The sequence below is a fragment of the Balearica regulorum genome, chromosome 31 (genome assembly GCF_011004875.1).
Source record: "Balearica regulorum gibbericeps isolate bBalReg1 chromosome 31, bBalReg1.pri, whole genome shotgun sequence".
Classification (NCBI taxonomy): Eukaryota; Metazoa; Chordata; class Aves; order Gruiformes; family Gruidae; genus Balearica; species Balearica regulorum.
Window position 1 is genome coordinate 970,178 of NC_046214.1, and position 19,582 is coordinate 989,759.

General features: G+C 63.6%; 2 protein-coding genes across 2 annotated transcripts; one reads left to right on the forward strand and one right to left on the reverse strand.

The window, feature by feature from the left end:
• Positions 1-7: 7 nt before the first annotated feature.
• LOC142598833 (uncharacterized) lies at positions 8-1,934 on the forward strand. Its single transcript, XM_075738256.1, has 5 exons — positions 8-125; positions 180-380; positions 464-649; positions 686-922; positions 1,194-1,934. Exons 1-5 carry the CDS (start codon positions 18-20, stop codon positions 1,932-1,934), a joined length of 1,473 nt encoding a protein of 490 aa, XP_075594371.1. The 5' UTR covers positions 8-17.
• Positions 1,935-2,050: 116 nt separating this feature from the next.
• FXYD1 (FXYD domain containing ion transport regulator 1) lies at positions 2,051-13,900 on the reverse strand. Its single transcript, XM_075738274.1, has 7 exons — positions 13,873-13,900; positions 10,717-10,780; positions 10,130-10,162; positions 8,269-8,343; positions 3,188-3,224; positions 2,374-2,423; positions 2,051-2,217 (listed from the first exon to the last, which is right to left on the reverse strand). Exons 2-7 carry the CDS (start codon positions 10,730-10,732, stop codon positions 2,195-2,197), a joined length of 234 nt encoding a protein of 77 aa, XP_075594389.1. The 5' UTR covers positions 10,733-10,780; positions 13,873-13,900; the 3' UTR covers positions 2,051-2,194.
• Between the last annotated feature and the right edge of the window lie 5,682 nt (positions 13,901-19,582).

Consider the following 19,582-nt stretch of genomic DNA (forward strand, 5'->3'; position numbering starts at 1 on the left):
GAGATAACCATGGGAGGATGGTTGACCATGAGGTGGAGGAGGACCATGGGAGGATGGTTGACCATGAGGTGGTAGATGACCATGAGAAGGTGGAAGATAACCATGGGAGGATGGTTGACCATGAGGTGGAGGAGGACCATGGGAGGATGGTTGACCCTGAGGTGGAGGATGACCATGAGGTGGTGGATGACCATGAGAAAGTGGAGGTTGGCCATGGGATGGTGGTTGACCACGAGGTGGTAGATGATCAGGAGGTAGAGGATGAGCATGGGATGATGGTTGACCATGAGGTGGTAGAAGGTCATGGGATGATAGATGATCATGAAGTGGTGGATGGTCATGGGATGATGGTTGACCATGAGGTGGAGGAGGACCATGAGGTGGAGGACCATGGGAGGATGGTTGACCATGAGGTGGTAGATGACCATGAGAAGGTGGAAGATAACCATGGGAGGATCATGAGGTCGTGGATGACCATGAGAAAGTGGAGGTTGGCCATGGGATGGTGGTTGACCATGAGGTGGTAGAAGGTCATGGGATGATAGATGATCATGAAGTGGTGGATGGTCATGGGATGATGGTTGACCATGAGGTGGAGGATGACCCTGAGAAGATGGAGGATGACCATGGGATGGTGGTTGATCGTAAGGTGGTAGATGGTCATGGGATGACGGTTGACCATGAGGTGGAGGATGACCACGAGGTGGTGGATGACCATGAGAAAGTGGAGGTTGGCCATGGGATGGTGGTTGACCATGAGGTGGTAGATGATCATGAGGTGGAGGGTGACCATGGGATGATGGATGACTATGAGGTAGTGGGTGACCATGAGAAGGTGGGTGACCACAGGAAGATCAATGGCCATAAGATGGTAGACAACCACAATATGGTGGACGACCATGGGAAGGTGGATGATCATGAGGTGATGGATGACCATGAGGTGGAGGACGGCCACGAGGTGGTAGATGACCATAATATGGTGGACAACCATGAGAAGGTGGATGACCACGGAATGGTGGATGACCATGAGGTGGCAGATGACCATGGGATGGTGGTTGACCACGTGAGGGTCAATGGCCACGGGGTGGTAGACGACCATAACATGGTGGACAACCATGGGAGGGTGGGTGACCATGGGATAGTGGATGACCATGAGGTGGAGGATGAACATTGAGGTGGTAGATGATCATGAGATGGTGGTTGACCATGGGATGGTGGATGACCACAGGAGGGTCAATGGCCACGAGGTGGTAGATGACCATAATATGGTGGACAACCATGAGAAGGTGGATGACCACGGAATGGTGGATGACCATGAGGTGGCAGATGACCATGAGAAGGTAGTAGATGACCATGACGTGGTAGATGACCATGGGACGGTTGTGGATGACCACGGGATGGTGGTGGATGACCATGAGATGGTGGTGGATGACCATGGGACGGTTGTGGATGACCACGGGATGGTGGTGGATGACCACGGGATGGTGGTGGATGACCATGGGATGGTGGTGGATGACCACGGGATGGTGGTGGATGACCATGGGATGGTGGTGGATGACCACGGGATGGTGGTGGATGACCACGAGATGGTGGTGGATGACCACGGGATGGTGGTGGATGACCATGAGATGGTGGTGGATGACCACGGGATGGTGGTGGATGACCACGAGATGGTGGTGGATGACCACGGGATGGTGGTGGATGACCATGAGATGGTGGTGGATGACCACGAGACGGTGGTGGATGACCACGGGATGGTGGTGGATGACCACGAGATGGTGGTGGATGACCATGAGACGGTGGTTGACCACGGGAGGGTCAATGGCCACCAGGAGGTAGACGCCCATAACATGGTGGACACCCACGGGGTGGTGGACGCCCGTGAGACGTCAGATCCCCGTGAGCTGATGGAACCCCGTGAGATGTCCGTGTGACCTCACAGCTCCCTTCCGACCCTTGAAACCCCTCCCCCACCCCACCCCTCCCCCACCCCACCCCCACCCCACCCCCACCCCACCCCTCCCCCCCCCATGGCTGAAGAACATCCGGGTCATCTCCAGGCCCGCACCCAAGGGTGGGGTTTATTGGGGGAGGGGCAGAGCCGGCTGGGTGGGGGGGTGGGGTGGGGGGTGGGGTGACACCCCCTCCCCCCACCCCACGCGCGATGGGGGGGGGTGGGGGGGAGGGGCGGGGCTCATCTCATCCGGGTGGACAGACCTGCTCGGACACCAAACGGGTGAAATTGGGGGGGGGGGGGGGGAGGGGCACCCATTCCCCCCCCCACCCCTCCCCCACCCCCACCCCTCCCCCCACCCCAGGGAACCGGGGGGTGTCGCCCCTCCCCCCACCCCCCCCGCCCCTCCCCCCACTCACGGCGGATCGACTGGCGCAGGGGCCCCTCGGTCTCGTCGGGTTCCCCCGTCCTGGGCGGGGGGGGGCCCAGTTACCACCAGTTCCCTCCCAGTTCCCTCCCAGTTCCCCCCAGTGCCCCCCCCATTCCTCTCCCAGTTCCCCCCAGTTCCCCCAGTGCCCCCAATGCCCTTCCCAGTTACCCCCAACCCCCCCCCCCAGTTCCCCCAGTATCCTCCATTCCTCTCCCAGTTCCCCCCAGTTCCTCCCAGTTCCCCTAGTGCCCCCAATGCCCTTCCCAGTTCCTCCCAGTGCCCTCCCAGCATCCCCCAGTTCCCTCCCAGTACCCCCCAGTTCTCCCCCCAGTATCCCCCAGTTCCTCCCAGTGTCCCCGTTTCCCCCCCAGAATCCCCCAGTGCCCTCCCAGCATCCCCCAGTTCCCTCCCAGTACCCTCCCAGTATCCCCCAGTTCCCTCCCAGTACCCCCCAGTTCTCCCCCCAGTATCCCCCAGTTCCTCCCAGTGTCCCCGTTTCCCCCCCAGAATCCCCCAGTACCCTCCCAGTATCCCCCAGTTCCCCCCAGTGTCCCCGTTTCCCCCCCAGAATCCCCCAGTTCTCCCCCAGTACCCCCCAGTTCTCCCCCCAGCATCCCCCAGTTCCCTCCCAGTATCCCCCAGTTCTCCCCCCAGTATCCCCCAGTTCCCCCCAGTGTCCCTGTTTCCCCCCCAGTACCCCCCAGTTCTCCCCCCAGAATCCCCCAGTTCCCTCCCAGTACCCCCCAGTTCTCCCCCCAGTATCCCCCAGTGCCCTCCCAGTATCCCCCAGTGCTCCCAGTTACTTCGGCTGTTGATCGAACTTGCACCGGCACCGACGACCTGGGGGGAGGGAGGGGTGAAACGGGGGGATGGGGGGTGCTGGGGGGTGTTGGGGGGGTGTTGGGGGGGTGTTGGGGGGTGTTATGGGGTGTTGGGGGAGTGTTGGGGTGTTGTGGGGGTGTTGTGGGGTGTTATGGGGTGTTGGGGGGGTGTTGGGGTTCTGTTGGGGTGTTGTGCAGGTGTTGGGGGGTGTGTTGGGGTGCTGTGGGTGTGTTGAGGAGGGTTGTGGGGTGTTGGGGCTCTGTTGGGGGGTTGGGGGGTGTAGGGGTGTGTTGGGGTGTTGTGGGGTGTTGAGGGGGGTTGTGGGGTGTTGGGGCTCTGTTGGGGGGTGTAGGGGTGTGGTGGGGTGTTGTGCAGGTGTTGGGGGGGTGTTAGGGGTGTGTGGTGGGGTGTTGGGGGGTGTTGTGCAGGTGTTGGGGGGGTGTTGGGGGGGTGTTGGGGTGTTGGGGGGTGTTGGGGCTGTGTTGGGGTGTTGGGGTGTTGTGGGGTGTTGTGGGGGTGTGTTGGGGTGTTGAGGGGGGTTGTGGGGTGTTGTGGGGTGTTATGGGGTGTTGGGGGGTGTTGGGGCTCTGTTGGGGTGTTGTGGGGTGTTGGGGGGGTGTTGGGGGGTGTTGGGGCTCTGTTGGGGTGTTGAGGGGGGTTGTGGGGTGTTGGGGCTCTGTTGGGGGGGTTGGGGGGTGTAGGGGTGTGGTGGAGTGTTGTGCAGGTGTTGGGGGGGTGTTAGGGGTGTGTGTTGGGGTGTTGTGCAGGTGTTGGGGGGTGTGTTGGGGCTCTGTTGGGGTGTTGTGGGGTGTTGTGGGGTGTTGGGGGGGTGTTGGGGGTGTGTTGGGGTGTTGTGGGGGTGTTGGGGTTCTGTTGGGGTGTTGTGCAGGTGTTGGGGTGCTGTGGGGGTGTTGAGAGGGGTTGTGGGATGTTGGGGCTCTGTTGGGGGGGTTGGGGGGGTGTAGGGGTGTGGTGGGGTGTTGGGGTTCTGTTGGGGTGTTGTGTGGGTGTTCAGGGATGTGTTGGGGTGTTGGGGCTCTGTTGGGGTGTTGTGGGGTGTTGTGGGGGTGTTCGGGGCTGTGTTGGGGTGTTGGGGGGGTGTTGGGGGGTGTTCAGGTATGTTGGGGTGTTGGGGGGTGTTGTGGCTCTGTTGGGGGGTGTTGGGGTGTTGGGGCTGTGTTGGGGTGTTGGGGGGGTGTTAGGGGTGTGTTGGGGTGTTGTGGGGTGTTGAGGGGGGTTGTGGGGTGTTGGGGCTCTGTTGGGGGGTGTAGGGGTGTGGTGGGGTGTTGTGCAGGTGTTGGGGGGGTGTTAGGGGTGTGTGGTGGGGTGTTGGGGGGTGTTGTGCAGGTGTTGGGGGGTGTGTTGGGGGGGTGTTGGGGTGTTGGGGGGGTGTTGGGGCTGTGTTGGGGTGTTGTGGGGTGTTGTGGGGGTGTGTTGGGGTGCTGTGGGGGTGTTGAGGGGGGTTGTGGGGTGTTGGGGCTCTGTTGGGGGGGTTGGGGGGTGTAGGGGTGTGGTGGAGTGTTGTGCAGGTGTTGGGGGGGTGTTAGGGGTGTGTGTTGGGGTGTTGTGCAGGTGTTGGGGGGTGTGTTGGGGCTCTGTTGGGGTGTTGTGGGGTGTTGGGGGGGTGTTGGGGCTCTGTTGGGGTGTTGGGGGGTGTTGTGGGGGTGTTAGGGGTGTGTTGGGGTGTTGTGGGGGTGTTGGGGTTCTGTTGGGGTGTTGTGCAGGTGTTGGGGGGTGTGTTGGGGTGCTGTGGGTGTGTTGAGGAGGGTTGTGGGGTGTTGGGGCTCTGTTGGGGGGTTGGGGGGTGTAGGGGTGTGTTGGGGTGTTGTGGGGTGTTGAGGGGGGTTGTGGGGTGTTGGGGCTCTGTTGGGGGGGTTGGGGGGTGTAGGGGTGTGGTGGAGTGTTGTGCAGGTGTTGGGGAGGTGTTAGGGGTGTGTGTTGGGGTGTTGTGCAGGTGTTGGGGGGTGTGTTGGGGTGTTGGGGGGGTGTTGGGGCTCTGTTGGGGTGTTGTTGGGGTGTTGTGGGGTGTTCAGGTATGTTGGGGTGTTTGGGGGTATTGTGGCTCTGTTGGGGGATGTTGGGGGGTGTTGGGGTGTGTTGGGGTGTTGTGGGGGTGTGTTGGGGTGTTGTGGGGGGTTGTGGGGTGTTAGGGCTCTGTTGGGGGGGTTGGGGGGTGTAGGGGTGTTGTGGGGGTGTTCGGGGGTGTGTTGGGGTGTTGGGGGGGTGTTGGGAGGTGTGGTGGGGTGTTGTGTGGGTGTTGGGGGGTGTGTTGGGGTGTTGTGGCTCTGTTGGGGTGTTGGGGGGTGTTGTGGGGGTGTAGGGGTGTTGGGGGGTGTTCGGGGGTGTGTTGGGGTGTTGGGGGGTGTTGGGGTGTTGGGGGGGTGTTGGCGTGTGTTGGGGTGTTCGAGTTCGTTGGGGTGTTGGGGGGGCATGGGGGTGTTGTAGGGGTGTTGGGGCTCTGTTGGGGTGTTGGGGGGGTGTAGGGGTATTGTGTGGGTGTTCGGGGGTGTGTTGGGGGGGTGTTATGGGGGTGTTGGGGCTCTGTCGGGGTGTTGGGGGGTGTTGGGGGGTTGTGGGGGTGTTGGAGCTCTGTTGGCGTGTTGTGGTTCTGTTGGGGTGTTGTAGGGCTGTTGGGGTGTTGTGCAGGGGTTGTGGGGCTGTTGGGGGGGGTGTTGGGAGTGTTGGGGGGGTTGTGGTGTTGGGGGGGTGTTGTAGAGGTGTTGGGGTGTGTTGGGAGTGTTGGGGGGGTTGTGGCTGTTGCAGGGGGTAGTGGGGGGGTTGGGGGGTGTTGTGGGGGTGTGGTGGGGTGTTGTGAGGGGTTGGGGGGTTCCTGTTGGGTGTTGGGGTGTTGTGGGGGTGTGGTGGGGTGTTGTGGGGTTCCTGTTGGGTGTTGGGGTGTTGTGGGGTGTGGTGGGGTGTTGTGGGGGGTTGGGGGGTTCCTGTTGGGTGTTGGGGTGTTGTGGGGTGTTGTGGGGGTGTTGTGGGGTTCCTGTTGGGTGTTGGGGTGTTGTGGGGGTGTGTTGGGGTGTTGGGGGGGTGTTGGGGTTCTGTTGGGGTGTTGTGCAGGTGTTGGGGTGCTGTGGGGGTGTTGAGGGGGGTTGGGGGGTGTTGGGGCTCTGTTGGGGGGGTTGGGGGGGTGTAGGGGTGTGGTGGGGTGGTGGGGTTCTGTTGGGGTGTTGTGTGGGTGTTCAGGGATGTGTTGGGGTGTTGGGGCTCTGTTGGGGTGTTGTGGGGTGTTGTGGGGGTGTTCGGGGCTGTGTTGGGGTGTTGGGGGGGTGTTGGGGGGTGTTCAGGTGTGTTGGGGTGTTGGGGGGTGTTGTGGCTCTGTTGGGGGATGTTGGGGTGTTGGGGGGGTGTTGGGGCTGTGTTGGGGGGTGTTGTGGGGGTGTGTTGGGGTGTTGGGGGGTGTAGAGGGGGGTTGTGGGGTGTTAGGGCTCTGTTGGGGGGTGTAGGGGTGTTGTGCGGGTGTTGGGGGGTGTGTTGGGGTGTTGGGGGTGTTGGGAGGTGTGGTGGGGTGTTGTGTGGGTGTTGGGGGGTGTGTTGGGGTGTTGTGGCTCTGTTGGGGTGTTGGGGGGTGTTGTGGGGGTGTAGGGGTGTTGGGGGGGTGTTCGGGGGTGTGTTGGGGTGTTGGGGGGTGTTGGGGTGTTGGGGGGGTGTTGGCGTGTGTTGGGGTGTTGGGGGGGCATGGGGGTGTTGTAGGGGTGTTGGGGCTCTGTTGGGGTGTTGGGGGGGTGTAGGGGTATTGTGTGGGTGTTCGGGGGTGTGTTGGGGGGGTGTTATGGGGGTGTTGGGGCTCTGTCGGGGTGTTGGGGGGTGTTGGGGGGTTGTGGGGGTGTTGGAGCTCTGTTGGCGTGTTGTGGTTCTGTTGGGGTGTTGTAGGGCTGTTGGGGTGTTGTGCAGGGGTTGTGGGGCTGTTGGGGGGGGTGTTGGGGTGTTGAGGGGGGTTGTGGTGTTGGGGGGGTGTTGTAGAGGTGTTGGGGTGTGTTGGGAGTGTTGGGGGGGTTGTGGTTGTTGTGGGGGGTAGTGGGGGGTGCTGGGTGGTTGTGGGGTGTTGTGGCTGTTGCAGGGGGTAGTGGGGGGGTTGGGGGGTGTTGGGGTGTTGTGGGGTTGTGGTGGGGTGTTGGGGGGGGTTGTGGGGTGTTGGGGTGTTGTGGGGGGTGTTGTGGGGGGTGTTGTGGGGGTGTTGTGGGGTGTTGTGGGGTTCCTGTTGGGTGTTGGGGTGTTGTGGGAGTGTTGTGGGGTGTTGTGGGGTTCCTGTTGGGTGTTGGGGTGTTGTGGGGTGTTGTGGGGGTGTTGTGGGGTGTTGTGGGGTTCCTGTTGGGTGTTGGGGTGTTGTGGGGTGTTGTGGGGGTGTTGTGGGGTGTTGTGGGGTTCCTGTTGGGTGTTGGGGTGTTGTGGGGTGTTGTGGGGGTGTTGTGGGGGGTTGTGGGGTTCCTGTTGGGTGTTGGGGTGTTGTGGGGGTGTGGTGGGGGGTTGTGGGGGTGTTGTGGGGGTGTTGTGGGGTTCCTGTTGGGTGTTGGGGTGTTGTGGGGGTGTGGTGGGGTGTTGTGGGGTTCCTGTTGGGTGTTGGGGTGTTGTGGGGGTGTGGTGGGGTGTTGTGGGGGTGTTGTGGGGGTGTTGTGGGGTGTTGTGGGGTTCCTGTTGGGTGTTGGGGTGTTGTGGGGGTGTTGTGGGGGTGTTGTGGGGTGTTGTGGGGTTCCTGTTGGGTGTTGGGGTGTTGTGGGGGTGTGGTGGGGTGTTGGGGGGGGTTGGGGGGTGTTGGGGTGTTGTGGGGGGTGTTGTGGGAGTGTTGTGGGGTGTTGTGGGGTTCCTGTTGGGTGTTGGGGTGTTGTGGGGGTGTTGTGGGGTGTTGTGGGGTTCCTGTTGGGTGTTGGGGTGTTGTGGGGGTGTGGTGGGGCGTTGCGGGGGGGTGTTGGGGCGGATTATTGTGGCGTCGGGGGGGGGGGGGGGGGCCGGCGGGGGGCTTTGGGGTGTTGGGGGGGTTGGGGGGGGTGTAGCAGGGGGGTCGTGCGGGTGTTGCGGGGGTCGTGCGGGTGTAGCGGGGGGGGGGGGGGTCACTCACTGAGGATGAGGAGGACCCCCAGGAGGAAGAGCACCCCGGCGAAGACGAGGCCACCGACGCGCAGGGACTCGTAGTCTGGGGGGTGGGTGTGTGTCACCCCCCCGTACAACCGCGGAACAACCCCCGGCTACACCCGCACCAGCGTACAGTCGCACGCGTGCACCCGCTCACGCGGCGGGGACACACGCGCACGCGCGTACACACGCGCGTAGAACCGCGCGCACGAGCGCTCGTATGGACAACCGCCCGCGTGTACACCCGTGCAGGGGTACAGCCGCTCGCACGGACAACTACACACGTGTGTACAACCGCCCACGTGTACACCCGCCCACGTGTACACCCGCCCACAGGTACACCCACACACGTGTACACCCGCCCACAGGTACACCCGCACACGTGTACACCCGCACACGTGTACACCCACACACGTGTACACCCACACACATGTACACCCGCACACGTGTACACCCACACACGTGTACACCCGCACACAGGTACACCCGCACATGTGTACACCCGCACACGTGTACACCCGCCCACGTGTACACCCGCCCACAGATACACCCGCACACGTGTACACCCGCACACGTGTACACCCACACACGTGTACACCCACACACGTGTACACCCGCACAGATACACCCGCACACGTGTACACCCGCACACAGATACACCCGCACACGTGTACACCCGCACACGTGTACACCCACACACGTGTACACCCGCACAGATACACCCGCACACAGGTACACCCGCACACAGGTACACCCGCACACGTGTACACCCGCACACGTGTACACCCACACACGTGTACACCCACACAGATACACCCGCACACGTGTACACCCACACACGTGTACACCCGCACACGTGTACACCTGTCCCCGGGTACTCCCACACCTACGCACACGTGCACAACCACACACACGTACAACCTCACGCGTGTACAACCGCACACGGGACACCGCACACGCGTGTAAATGCCCCTCCCACGCGTGTCAGCCCCCCCCCACGCGTGTACACACCCCCTCCGTGTACACCCCCCCCACGTGTGTCCGCCCCCCCCCCACGCGTGTCCACTGCCCGCACCCCCCCCACGACGCCCCCCCCCACGCGGGAACTAACCCCTCCCACGCGTGTCCACACCCCACTCGCACCCTCATATGCACCCCCACACATGCGTCCACACCCCCCCCACATCCCCCACGTGCCCCCCCACGCGTGTCAAACCCCCCACGCGCCTGCACCCCCCTCGCCATCCCCCACGCGTGTCCACCCCGCCCCCCCACGCGCCCCCCCCACGCCTGTACACACACACCTGCCTACGCTAGTACAACACCCCACGCGTGTAAACCCCCCATTCCCATACGCACCCCCCCACTCGTGTCAACCCCCCCACGCGTGTCCGCACCCACACGAGTGCCCGCTCACCCACGCAGCCCCCCACTCGTGTCCAGCCCCCCCGCACCCTTCCCCCGTGTAAACACTCCTCCCACGCGTGTAAACCCCCTCTCGCACCCCCGTACGTACGCTCCCACTAGTGTCCACACCCCCCCACGCCGCCCCCCCACGCGTGTCCACACCCCCACGCGTGTCCACACCCCCCACGCGTGTCCACACCCCCCCATGCGCACACCCCCAATACATCTCCACCCCCCCCACGCGTGTAAACACCCCCCTTCACGCACCTACGCCCCCCCACGCCGCCCCCCCACGCGTGTCCGCCCCCCCACCCACGCGTGTCCCCTCCCCTGCAGACGCACACCCGCGCGTGTACACGCCCCCCCCCCGCACATACCCCCCCCCCCACTTCTCTCCCCTCCCCCCCCCCCCCCGCGTGACCCGCCCCGCCCCCACGCACCGTAGTTGAAGCGGTCACGGTCCTGCGAGGGCTCTGCGGGGGGAGGGGAGGGAGGGTGAGGAGCCGCGTGGCCACGCCACGCCCCCACCCACGCCACGCCCCCTCCCACGTCACGCCCCCCACATCACGCCCTGTCCCACGTCACGCCCCCTCCCCACGCCCCCTCCCCACGTCACGCCCCTCCCATGTCATGCCCCCTCCTATGTCACGCCCCCCACACCCCTTCCCCACGCCATGCCCCTTCCCACGTCACGCCCCCTCCCACGTCATGCCCCTCCCACGTCACGCCCCCTCCCCACACCACGCCCCCTCCTACGTCACGTCCCCCACACCACGCCCCCTCCCCACGCCCCCTCCCCACGCCACGCCCCTTCCCCACGTCACACCCCCTCCCACGTCACACCCCATCCCACGCCACGCCCCTTCCCACGTCACGCCCCCTCCCACGTCACGCCCCCTCCCCACGCCCCTTCCCACGTCATGCCCCTCCCCATGCCACGCCCCCTCCCTGCGCCACGCCCCTTTCCACGCCCCCTCCCACGCCCCGCCCCCTCCCCACGCCCCCTCCCCACGCCCCGCCCCCCCACCTGCGCCCGGGGCCATGGCGGCGGCTGCCCCGGCCCCTCCCCCCGCACACGCGTGTCCCGGGTCCTGCGGGGGCAGAGGGGGGGGTGGGGCACACGCGTGACGTCACCCCCCCGCCCTGACTTGTGACGTCACACCCCGTGCCACGAGGTGGCGGGCGCGAGAGCTCGCCCGGCGTCACGGGGGGGGGGGGGGGGGGCTCAAACCAGGAGGAAGTGGGTGATTTGGGGCAAAATCATGGAAAATCGGGCAAATTCGGGCCAAGTTGGGGAAACCTGAGGGAAACGGGGTCAAATTGGGGGGAAACCGGGCGAAAGCGGGCAAAATCGGGTGGAAATCGGGCAAATTCGGGCGAAAATCGGGCAAAATCGGGTGGAAATCGGGCAAATTCGGGTGAAAATTGGGCAAAATCGGGTGCAAATCGGGCAAATTCGGGTGGAAATCGGGCAAAATCGGGTGGAAATCGGGCAAATTCGGGTGGAAATCGGGCAAATTCGGGCAAAATCGGGCAAATTCGGGTGGAAATCGGGCAAATTCGGGCAAAATTGGGCAAAATCGGGTGGAAATCGGGCAAAATCGGGTTAAAATTGGGCAAAATCGGGTGCAAATCGGGCAAATTCGGGTGGAAATCGGGCAAATTCGGGTGGAAATCGGGCAAATTCGGGTGAAAATCGGGCGAAAATCGGGCGAAATCGGGTGAAAATTGGGCAAAATCGGGTGAAAATCGGGCAAAATCGGGTGAAAATTGGGCAAAATCGGGTGAAAATTGGGCAAAATCGGGTGAAAATTGGGCAAATTCGGGTGAAAATCGGGCAAAATCGGGTGGAAATCGGGCAAATTCGGGTGAAAATCGGGCAAAATCGGGCAATTCTGGGCCAAACCGGGCGATTCTGGGCAGAAAGAGGCAAAATTGGGCGAAAACTGGGTGAAATCTGCCCAAAGTGGGCAAAACGGCGCAGAACTGGGTGGAATTGGGCAAAAGTGGGCAAAAGTGGGCCAATTTGGAGAACACTGAGCAAAAAATGGGTAAAAGTGGGCAGAAATGGGCAAAACTGGGTGAAAATGGGCAAAATTGGGCCAAAGTGGGCAAAAGTGAGGAAAAGTTGGGCCAAAACAGGTTAAATTGGGCAAAACTGGGTAAAATTCGGGAAAACTGAGCCAAACTGTGGCAAAGCGGGCAAAAGTGGGTAAAAAAGTGCAAAATTGGGCAAAACTGGGTAAAATCGGGCAAAATTAGGCCAAATCGGGCAATTCTGGGCCAAACTGGGCGATTCTGGGCAGAAAGAGGCAAAATTGGGCGAAAACTGGGTGAAATCTGCCCAAAGTGGGCAAAACGGCGCAGAACTGGGTGGAATTGGGCAAAATTGGGCAAAAGTGAACCCATTTGGAGAATACCGGGCAAAAACCGGGCAAAAGTGGGTGAAAACGGGCAAAATTGGGCCAAACTGGGCAAAATTGGGGCAAAATGGGCCAAATAGGACAAAAGTGGGCAAAAATAGGAAAAGGTGGGTCAAAATGGGTTAAATCGGGCAAAAATGGACAAAAGTGGGCAAAATTGGGGAAAATTCGGGGAAACTGAGCCAAAGTGGGGCAAAGCGGACAAAAGTGGGTAAAAGAAGCACAAAATTGGGCAAAACTGGGTGAAAACGGGCAAAATTGGGTGAAAATTGGGCAAAAGTGAGCAAAAGTCGGTGAAACCGGGTAAAATTGGGCAAAATTAGACAAAATCGGGCGATTCTGGGCAGAAAGAGGCAAAATTGGGCGAAACTGGGTGAAACCTGCCCAAAGTGGGCAAAAATAGGAAAAGTTGGGTCAAAATGGGTTAAATTGGGCAATTCTGGGCAAAAATTGGACCCGAATTGGGTAAAATTAGGGAAAACTGAGCCAAAGTGGGGCAAAGCGGGCAAAAGTTGGTTAAATTGGGTAAAACTGGGCAAAATTAGGCAAAAATTGGGCAATTCTGGGTCGAATTGGGCGATTTGCTGTAGAAAATGGGTGAAATTGGGGCAAAATGGGCAAAATTGAACAAAGCGGGGGGAAAAGTAGGCAAAATTGGGCAAAACTGGGTGAAAATGGGCAAAACGGGGTGAAAGTGCACAGAATGGAGGGAAAAGCAGGAAAAAACTGGGCCAAACGGGGTGAAAAGAGCAAAAATTGGGCCAAAATGAGCAAAAGAGAGGAAAATCGGGTGGAAAACGGGCCCAATCGGACAAAAGTGACCAAAATTGGGCAGAATTGGGCAAATCGAGGGCAACGGCCGTTGCCGTGGCGACGTGACCTTGGCCCCTCCCCCACTGTTTGCCCATGGGGCCGCCCCTCCCCCACCCTTGCCAGGGGACACGCGGGGGGGGGGGGGCGGGGGGGGGCACTGGGAGCTACTGGTGGCTTACTGGGGGTTACTGGTGGGGTCACTGGGGGACACGGGGGGGATACTGGGGTTACTGGGGAGGCACTGGGAGCTACTGGGAGTTGCTGGGGGGGGTCGCTGGGGGATACTGGGGAGGCGCAGGGAAGAACTGGGAGTTACTGGTGTCTTACTGGGGAGTCACTGGGAGCTGCTGGAAGTTACTGGGAATTACTGGTGAGCACTGGGGGTTACTGGGGGAGTCGCTGGGAGCTGCTGGAAGTTACTGGTGAGCACTGGGGGTTACTGGGGGAGTCACTGGGGGCGGCGGGGGGGGGCACTGGGGTTACTGGGGAGGGTACTGGGGGGAAACTGGGAGTTACTGGGGAGCACTGGGGGTTACTGGGAGTTATTGGGGAGCACTGGGGGTTACTGGTGAGGCACAGGGAGGAACTGGGAGCAACTGGTGCCTTCCTGGGGGAGTGACTGGGGGTCGTGGGAGGGGGCACTGGGGTTACTGGGGAGGGTACTGGGAGTCACTGGGAGTTACTGGGGGCACTGGGGGGGTTACGGGGAGCACTGGGAGTTACTGGGGACCTGCGGGGGGGGTTACTGGGAGCTACTGGTGCCTTACTGGGGGGTCACGCATGGGGGGGGTGGTGCACTGGGGGTTACTGGGACCTACTGGGATTTACTGGGGAGCGGCCCAAGGTGCCCCCCCCTCCCCCCCTCCCAAGGTCAATGTCGGGGGGTGGGGGAGGGGTAAAGCGGGGGGTCCCCCCTCCCCCCAGTACCTCCCAGTACCTCCCAGTACCTGTCTCCCCGGGCTACTGGGTGACGACTGGGTGACGACTGGGTGACGACTGGGTGCCCCCCCCCTCCCCCCGGGCTCAGGGTGCCCCCCCCCACCCCCCTCCCCTCCCCCCCCCCCTCCCCCCTCCCCCTCTCCCCCCCCCCCCTCGGGGTTATTTTTAACGCCGTGACGTCAGCGGGGCGGCACGTGGCGGCGCCAGGACGGCTGGGGCCCCTCCCCCAGTAAATACCAGTAACCCCCCCTAGGAACTCCCAGTAACCCCCTGCCCCCCCAGTAAATACCAGTAACCCCACCCAGTAAATACCAGTAACCCCCCCCAGGAACTCCCAGTACCTCCCAGTAACCCTCCAGTAACCCCCAGTAGCTCACCAGTACCTCCCAGTGACCCCCAGCGCCCCCCAGTACCCCCAAGTAACCCTCCCAGTAACACCAGTGCCTCCCAGTATGCTCCAGTAACCCCCCCAGTAACCCCCTCAGTCCCCCCAGTATCTCCCAGTACCCCCCAGAACTCCCAATAATCCCCCAGTACCCTCCCAGTAACTCCCAGTGCCTCCCAGTAACCCCCCAGTAAACTCCCCAATATCCACCAGTACCCTCCCAGTACCTCCCAGTACCCCTTAGTACCCCCAGTACACCCCAGTGCTCCCCCAGTAACCCCCAGTACCACCACTAACCCCCCCAGTAATCCCCAGTAACCCCCCCAGTACCACCCAGTACCTCCCAGTACCCCCAGCCCCCCCCAGTAACCACCTAGTACCTCCCAGTCCCCCCCAGTATCCCCCTCAGTAGTTCCCAGTAACCCCCCAGTCCCCCCACTATCCTCCCCAGTCCCTCCCAGTGCCCCCCAGTAACCACCCAGTCCCCTCCCAGTGCCCCCCAGTAACCTCCCAATACCGCTCAGTACCCCCAGTAACCCCCCCAATACCTACCCAGTAACCCCCCAGTCCCTCCCAGTAACCCCCCAGTCCCCCCACTATCCCTCCCAGTACCTCCCAGTAACCACCCAGTCCCCTCCCAGTGCCCCCCAGTAACCTCCCAATACCTCCCAGTGCCCCCAGTAACCCCCCAATACCTCCCAGTAACCCCCCAGTCCCTCCCAGTACCCCCCAGTAACCCCCCCAGTCCCCTCCAGTGCCCCCAGTAACCTCCCAGTACCTCCCAGTCCCCCCCAGTAACCCCCCCAGTCCCCCCACTATCCCTCCCAGTACCTCCCAGTACCCCCCAGTAACCCCCCAGTCCCCTCCAGTGCCCCCCAGTAACCCCCCAATACCTCCCCAGTAACCCCCCAGTAACCCCCCAGTCCCCTCCAGTGCCCCCCAGTAACCTCCCAGTACTTCCCAGTCCCCTCCAGGAACCCCCCAGTCCCCCCACTATCCCTCCCAGTACCTCCCAGTACCCCCCAGTAACCCCCCAGTCCCCTCCAGTGCCCCCCAGTAACCCCCCCAATACCTCCCCAGTAACCCTCCAGTCCCCTCCCAGTGCCCCCCAGTAACCTCCCAGTACCTCCCAGTCCCTTCCAGTAACCCTCCAGTCCCCCCACTATCCCTCCCAGTACCTCCCAGTAACCACCCAGTCCCCTCCCAGTGCCCCCAGTAACCCCCCAATACCTCCCCAGTAACCCCCCAGTCCCTCCCAGTACCCCCCAGTAACTCCCCCAGTCCCCTCCAGTGCCCCCAGTAACCTCCCAGTACCTCCCAGTCCCCCCCAGTAACCCCCCAGTCCCCCCACTATCCCTCCCAGTACCTCCCAGTACCCCCAGTAACCCCCCAGTCCCCTCCAGTGCCCCCCAGTAACCTCCCAGTCCCTCCCAGTACCCGCCAGTCCCCCTCAGTATCCCCCCCCCAGTCCCTCCCAGTCCCCCCACTAACCCCCCCAGTCCCTCCCAGTCCCTCCCAGTCCCTCCCAGTGCCCCCCCCCCCCCCAGACAATGCCCCATTGTCCCTCCCTTGGCCTCGTGCCAGGCCCCAACAGCGGCCCCATTGTCCCGGGGGGGCGTGGCCGGGGGCGTGGCCAGACACGAAGGGGCGTGGCCTGGCCACAAGGGGGCGTGGCCACGTGGCCACGCCCCCACCCAGGCCACGCCCCCCGGCCACGATCGGCAGCGCCGCGATCGAGCTCGGAGCTGATAAAGGGGGGGGGGGGGGGTGCGGGAGGGGGTTTTATTTTGGGGGGGACCCCCCAGATTGGGGGGGGGGGGTTCGATTTACAGGGGGGGGGGGGAGGCTCTCGAGGGGGGCAGGTTGGGGGGGGGGGGCAGAGGTTGGGGGGGGCAGTTTTAGGGGGGGAGATTTGGGGGGGTCAGGGGGGTTTTTGGGGGGCAGATTTTTGGGGGGGGTCAGGTTTTTTTGGGGGGTCAGGGTTTTTTTTGGGGGGGTCAGGGTTTTTTTGGGGGGGGTCGTGTTTTTTTTTTTGGGGGGGGTCAGGTTTTTTTAAGGGGGGGAGGTTTTGGGGGGGGCAGGTTTAAAGGGGGGGGGGGAGTTTTAAGGGGGAGCCAGATTCGGGGGGGGGGGGGAGGATTTGGGGGTGTCGGGGGGGGGGTTAATTTTTTTGGGGGGGGGGTGGTGTCCATGGGGACTTGGGGGTGTCGCGGGGCCCCCCCGCTGCTCTTTGGTCTCTTGTTACTGACGGGTAAGGGGGGGCCGGGGGGGATTATTTTTGGGGGGGGGGGGAGGGGGATTGGGGTTACCCCGGGGGGGGGGATCCCCAAATTGTTCGGGGGGCTGCGAATGTGACCGGGAGAGCGCGATCTGCCGGGGGGGGGCTGGGCTGCCCCGGGGGCTGCCCCCCCGTCTGGCCACGCTGTGAGTGACCCCCCCCCCCCCCACATCCCCCCCTTTTCCTTGGGGGGGGGGCACCCCACTTTCCTCAACCTCCCCCCCCCCCCGCCACCCTTGGGACCCTCCCCCCCCGTACCCCCTTTTGGGGACCCCCCCCATGGGACTCCCCCCCTTCTGGGACCCCCCCCGAACCCCCTTTTGGGGACACCCCCCCCCCCTTATGGGACACACACACACCCCCCCGAGCCCCCACTCGGGACCCCCCCCCCCCCGGAACCCCCTTTTGGGGACCCCCCCCCCCAATCTCTTTGCCCCCCCCATGGGATTCCCCCCTTCTGGGACCCCCCCCGAACCCCATTTTGGGGACCCCCCCATGGGATTTCCCCCCCCCAAACCCCCTTCTTAGGGACCCCCTTTTTGGGGACCCCCCCATGAGACACCCCCCCCCTCCCCGAACCCCCATTTTGGGGACCCTCCTTTTGGGGACCCCCCCATGAGACCCCTCCAGATACCCCCCTGCACCCCCTTTTTGGGGACACCCCCCCCACCCCTTTTGGGGACCCCCCCATGAGACACCCCCCCCCTCCCCGAACCCCCATTTTGGGGACCCCCCCATGGGATTTCCCCCCCCAACCCCCTTCTTAGGGACCCCCCCTTTTTGGGACCCCCCCCATGAGACCCCTCCAGATACCCCCCTGCACCCCATTTTTGGGGACCCCCCTGACCCCCCCACCCCATTTTTAGGGACCTCCCCCCGGGATCCCCCCCCACCCCCCCATTTTTGGGGACCCCCCCCGCCGAACCCCCTTTTGGGGACCCCCCCATGGGATTCCCCCCCCAAACCCCCTTCTTAGGGACCCCCCTTTTTGGGGACCCCCCCCATGAGACCCTTCCAGATACCCCCCTGCACCCCCTTTTGGGGACCCCCCCACCCCCCCCTTTTGGGGACCCCCCCCTTTTTGGGGACCCCCCCATGAGACCCCTCCAGATACCCCCCTGCACCCCCTTTTTGGGGACACCCCCCCCCCACCCCTTTTGGGGACCCCCCCATGAGACACCCCCCCCTCCCCGAACCCCCTTTTGGGGACCCCCCCATGGGATTTCCCCCCCAACCCCCTTCTTAGGGACCCCCCTTTTTGGGGACCCCCCCATGAGAGCCCTCCAGATACCCCCCTGCACCCCATTTTTGGGGACCCCCCTGACCCCCCACCCCATTTTTAGGGACCTCCCCCCGGGATCCCCCCCACCCCCCCATTTTTGGGGACCCCCCCCGAACCCCCTTTTGGGGACCCCCCCATGGGATTCCCCCCCAAACCCCCTTCTTAGGGACCCCCCTTTTTGGGGACCCCCCCATGAGACCCTTCCAGATACCCCCCTGCACCCCCTTTTGGGGACCCCCCCACCCCCCCCTTTTTGGGGACCCCCCCTTTTTGGGGACCCCCCCCATGAGACCCCTCCAGATAACCCCCCCCCCCCCGCCCACCCCCCCTGGCGGACCCCTCCAACCCCCCCGCCACCCCTTTTTGGGGACACCCCCCCCCTTTTGGGGACCCCCCCCATGAGACAACCCCCCTCCCCGAACCCCCCTTTTGGGGACCCCCCCATGGGATTTCCCCCCCCCAAACCCCCTTCTTAGGGACCCCCCTTTTTGGGGACCCCCCCATGAGACCCCTGCAGATAACCCCCCCCGCACCCCCTTTTTGGGGACCCCCCCCTTTTGGGGACCCCCCCCATGAGACAACCCCCCTCCCCGAACCCCCCTTTTGGGGACCCCCCCATGGGATTTCCCCCCCCAAACCCCCTTCTTAGGGACCCCCCTTTTTGGGGACCCCCCCCATGAGAGCCCTCCAGATACCCCCCTGCACCCCATTTTTGGGGACCCCCCCTGACCCCCCCACCCCATTTTTAGGGACCTCCCCCCGGGATCCCCCCCACCCCCCCCATTTTTGGGGACCCCCCCCGAACCCCATTTTGGGGACCCCCCCATGGGATTCCCCCCCCCAAACCCCTTCTTACGGACCCCCCTTTTGGGGACCCCCCCATGAGAAACACCCCCCCCTCCCCGAACCCCTCTTTTGGGGACCCCCCCCATGAGACCCCTCCAGATAACCCCCCCGCACCCCCTTTTTGGGGACCCCCCCCCCTTTTGGGGACCCCCCCCATGAGACAACCCCCCTCCCCGAACCCCCCTTTTGGGGACCCCCCCCATGGGATTTCCCCCCCCCCAAACCCCCTTCTTAGGGACCCCCCTTTTTGGGGACCCCCCCCATGAGAGCCCTCCAGATACCCCCCTGCACCCCATTTTTGGGGACCCCCCTGACCCCCCCACCCCATTTTTAGGGACCTCCCCCCGGGATCCCCCCCACCCCCCCCCATTTTTGGGGACCCCCCCCGAACCCCATTTTGGGGACCCCCCCATGGGATTCCCCCCCCCAAACCCCTTCTTACGGACCCCCCTTTTGGGGACCCCCCCATGAGAAACACCCCCCCCCTCCCCGAACCCCTCTTTTGGGGACCCCCCCATGAGACCCCTCCAGATAACCCCCCCGCACCCCCTTTTTGGGGACCCCCCCCTTTTGGGGACCCCCCCCCATGAGACAACCCCCCTCCCCGAACCCCCCTTTTGGGGACCCCCCCATGGGATTTCCCCCCCCCCAAACCCCCTTCTTAGGGACCCCCATTTTTGGGGACCCCCCCATGAGACCCCTCCAGATACCCCCTGCACCCCCTTTTGGGGACCCCCCCACCCCCCCCTTTTTGGGGACCCCCCCCCCCTTTTTGGGTCCCCCCCCACCCCATTTTTAGGGACCCCCCCATGGGACACCCCCCCCCAGGACCACCCCCCCCCCATTTTTAGGGACCCCCCCCGGGATCCCCCCCCACCCCCCCCATTTTTGGGGGGACCCCCCCCCCCGAACCCCCCCAATGGGCCC

Coding starts and splice junctions, on each gene's coding strand:
- LOC142598833 (XM_075738256.1), top strand. CDS start 18: ATGGTTGACCATGAGGTGGAGGAGGACCATGGGAGGATGGTTGACCAT. Junction 381..463: donor AGGTGGAGGAGGACCATGAG/GTGGAGGACCAT, acceptor GAGGATCATGAG/GTCGTGGATGACCATGAGAA. Junction 650..685: donor GGATGGTGGTTGATCGTAAG/GTGGTAGATGGT, acceptor GTTGACCATGAG/GTGGAGGATGACCACGAGGT.
- FXYD1 (XM_075738274.1), bottom strand. Junction 8,344..10,129: donor CCGTGACCGCTTCAACTACG/GTGCGTGGGGGC, acceptor CCCACCCCCCAG/ACTACGAGTCCCTGCGCGTC. Junction 3,225..8,268: donor GGGGGTCCTCCTCATCCTCA/GTGAGTGACCCC, acceptor CCCTCCCCCCAG/GTCGTCGGTGCCGGTGCAAG.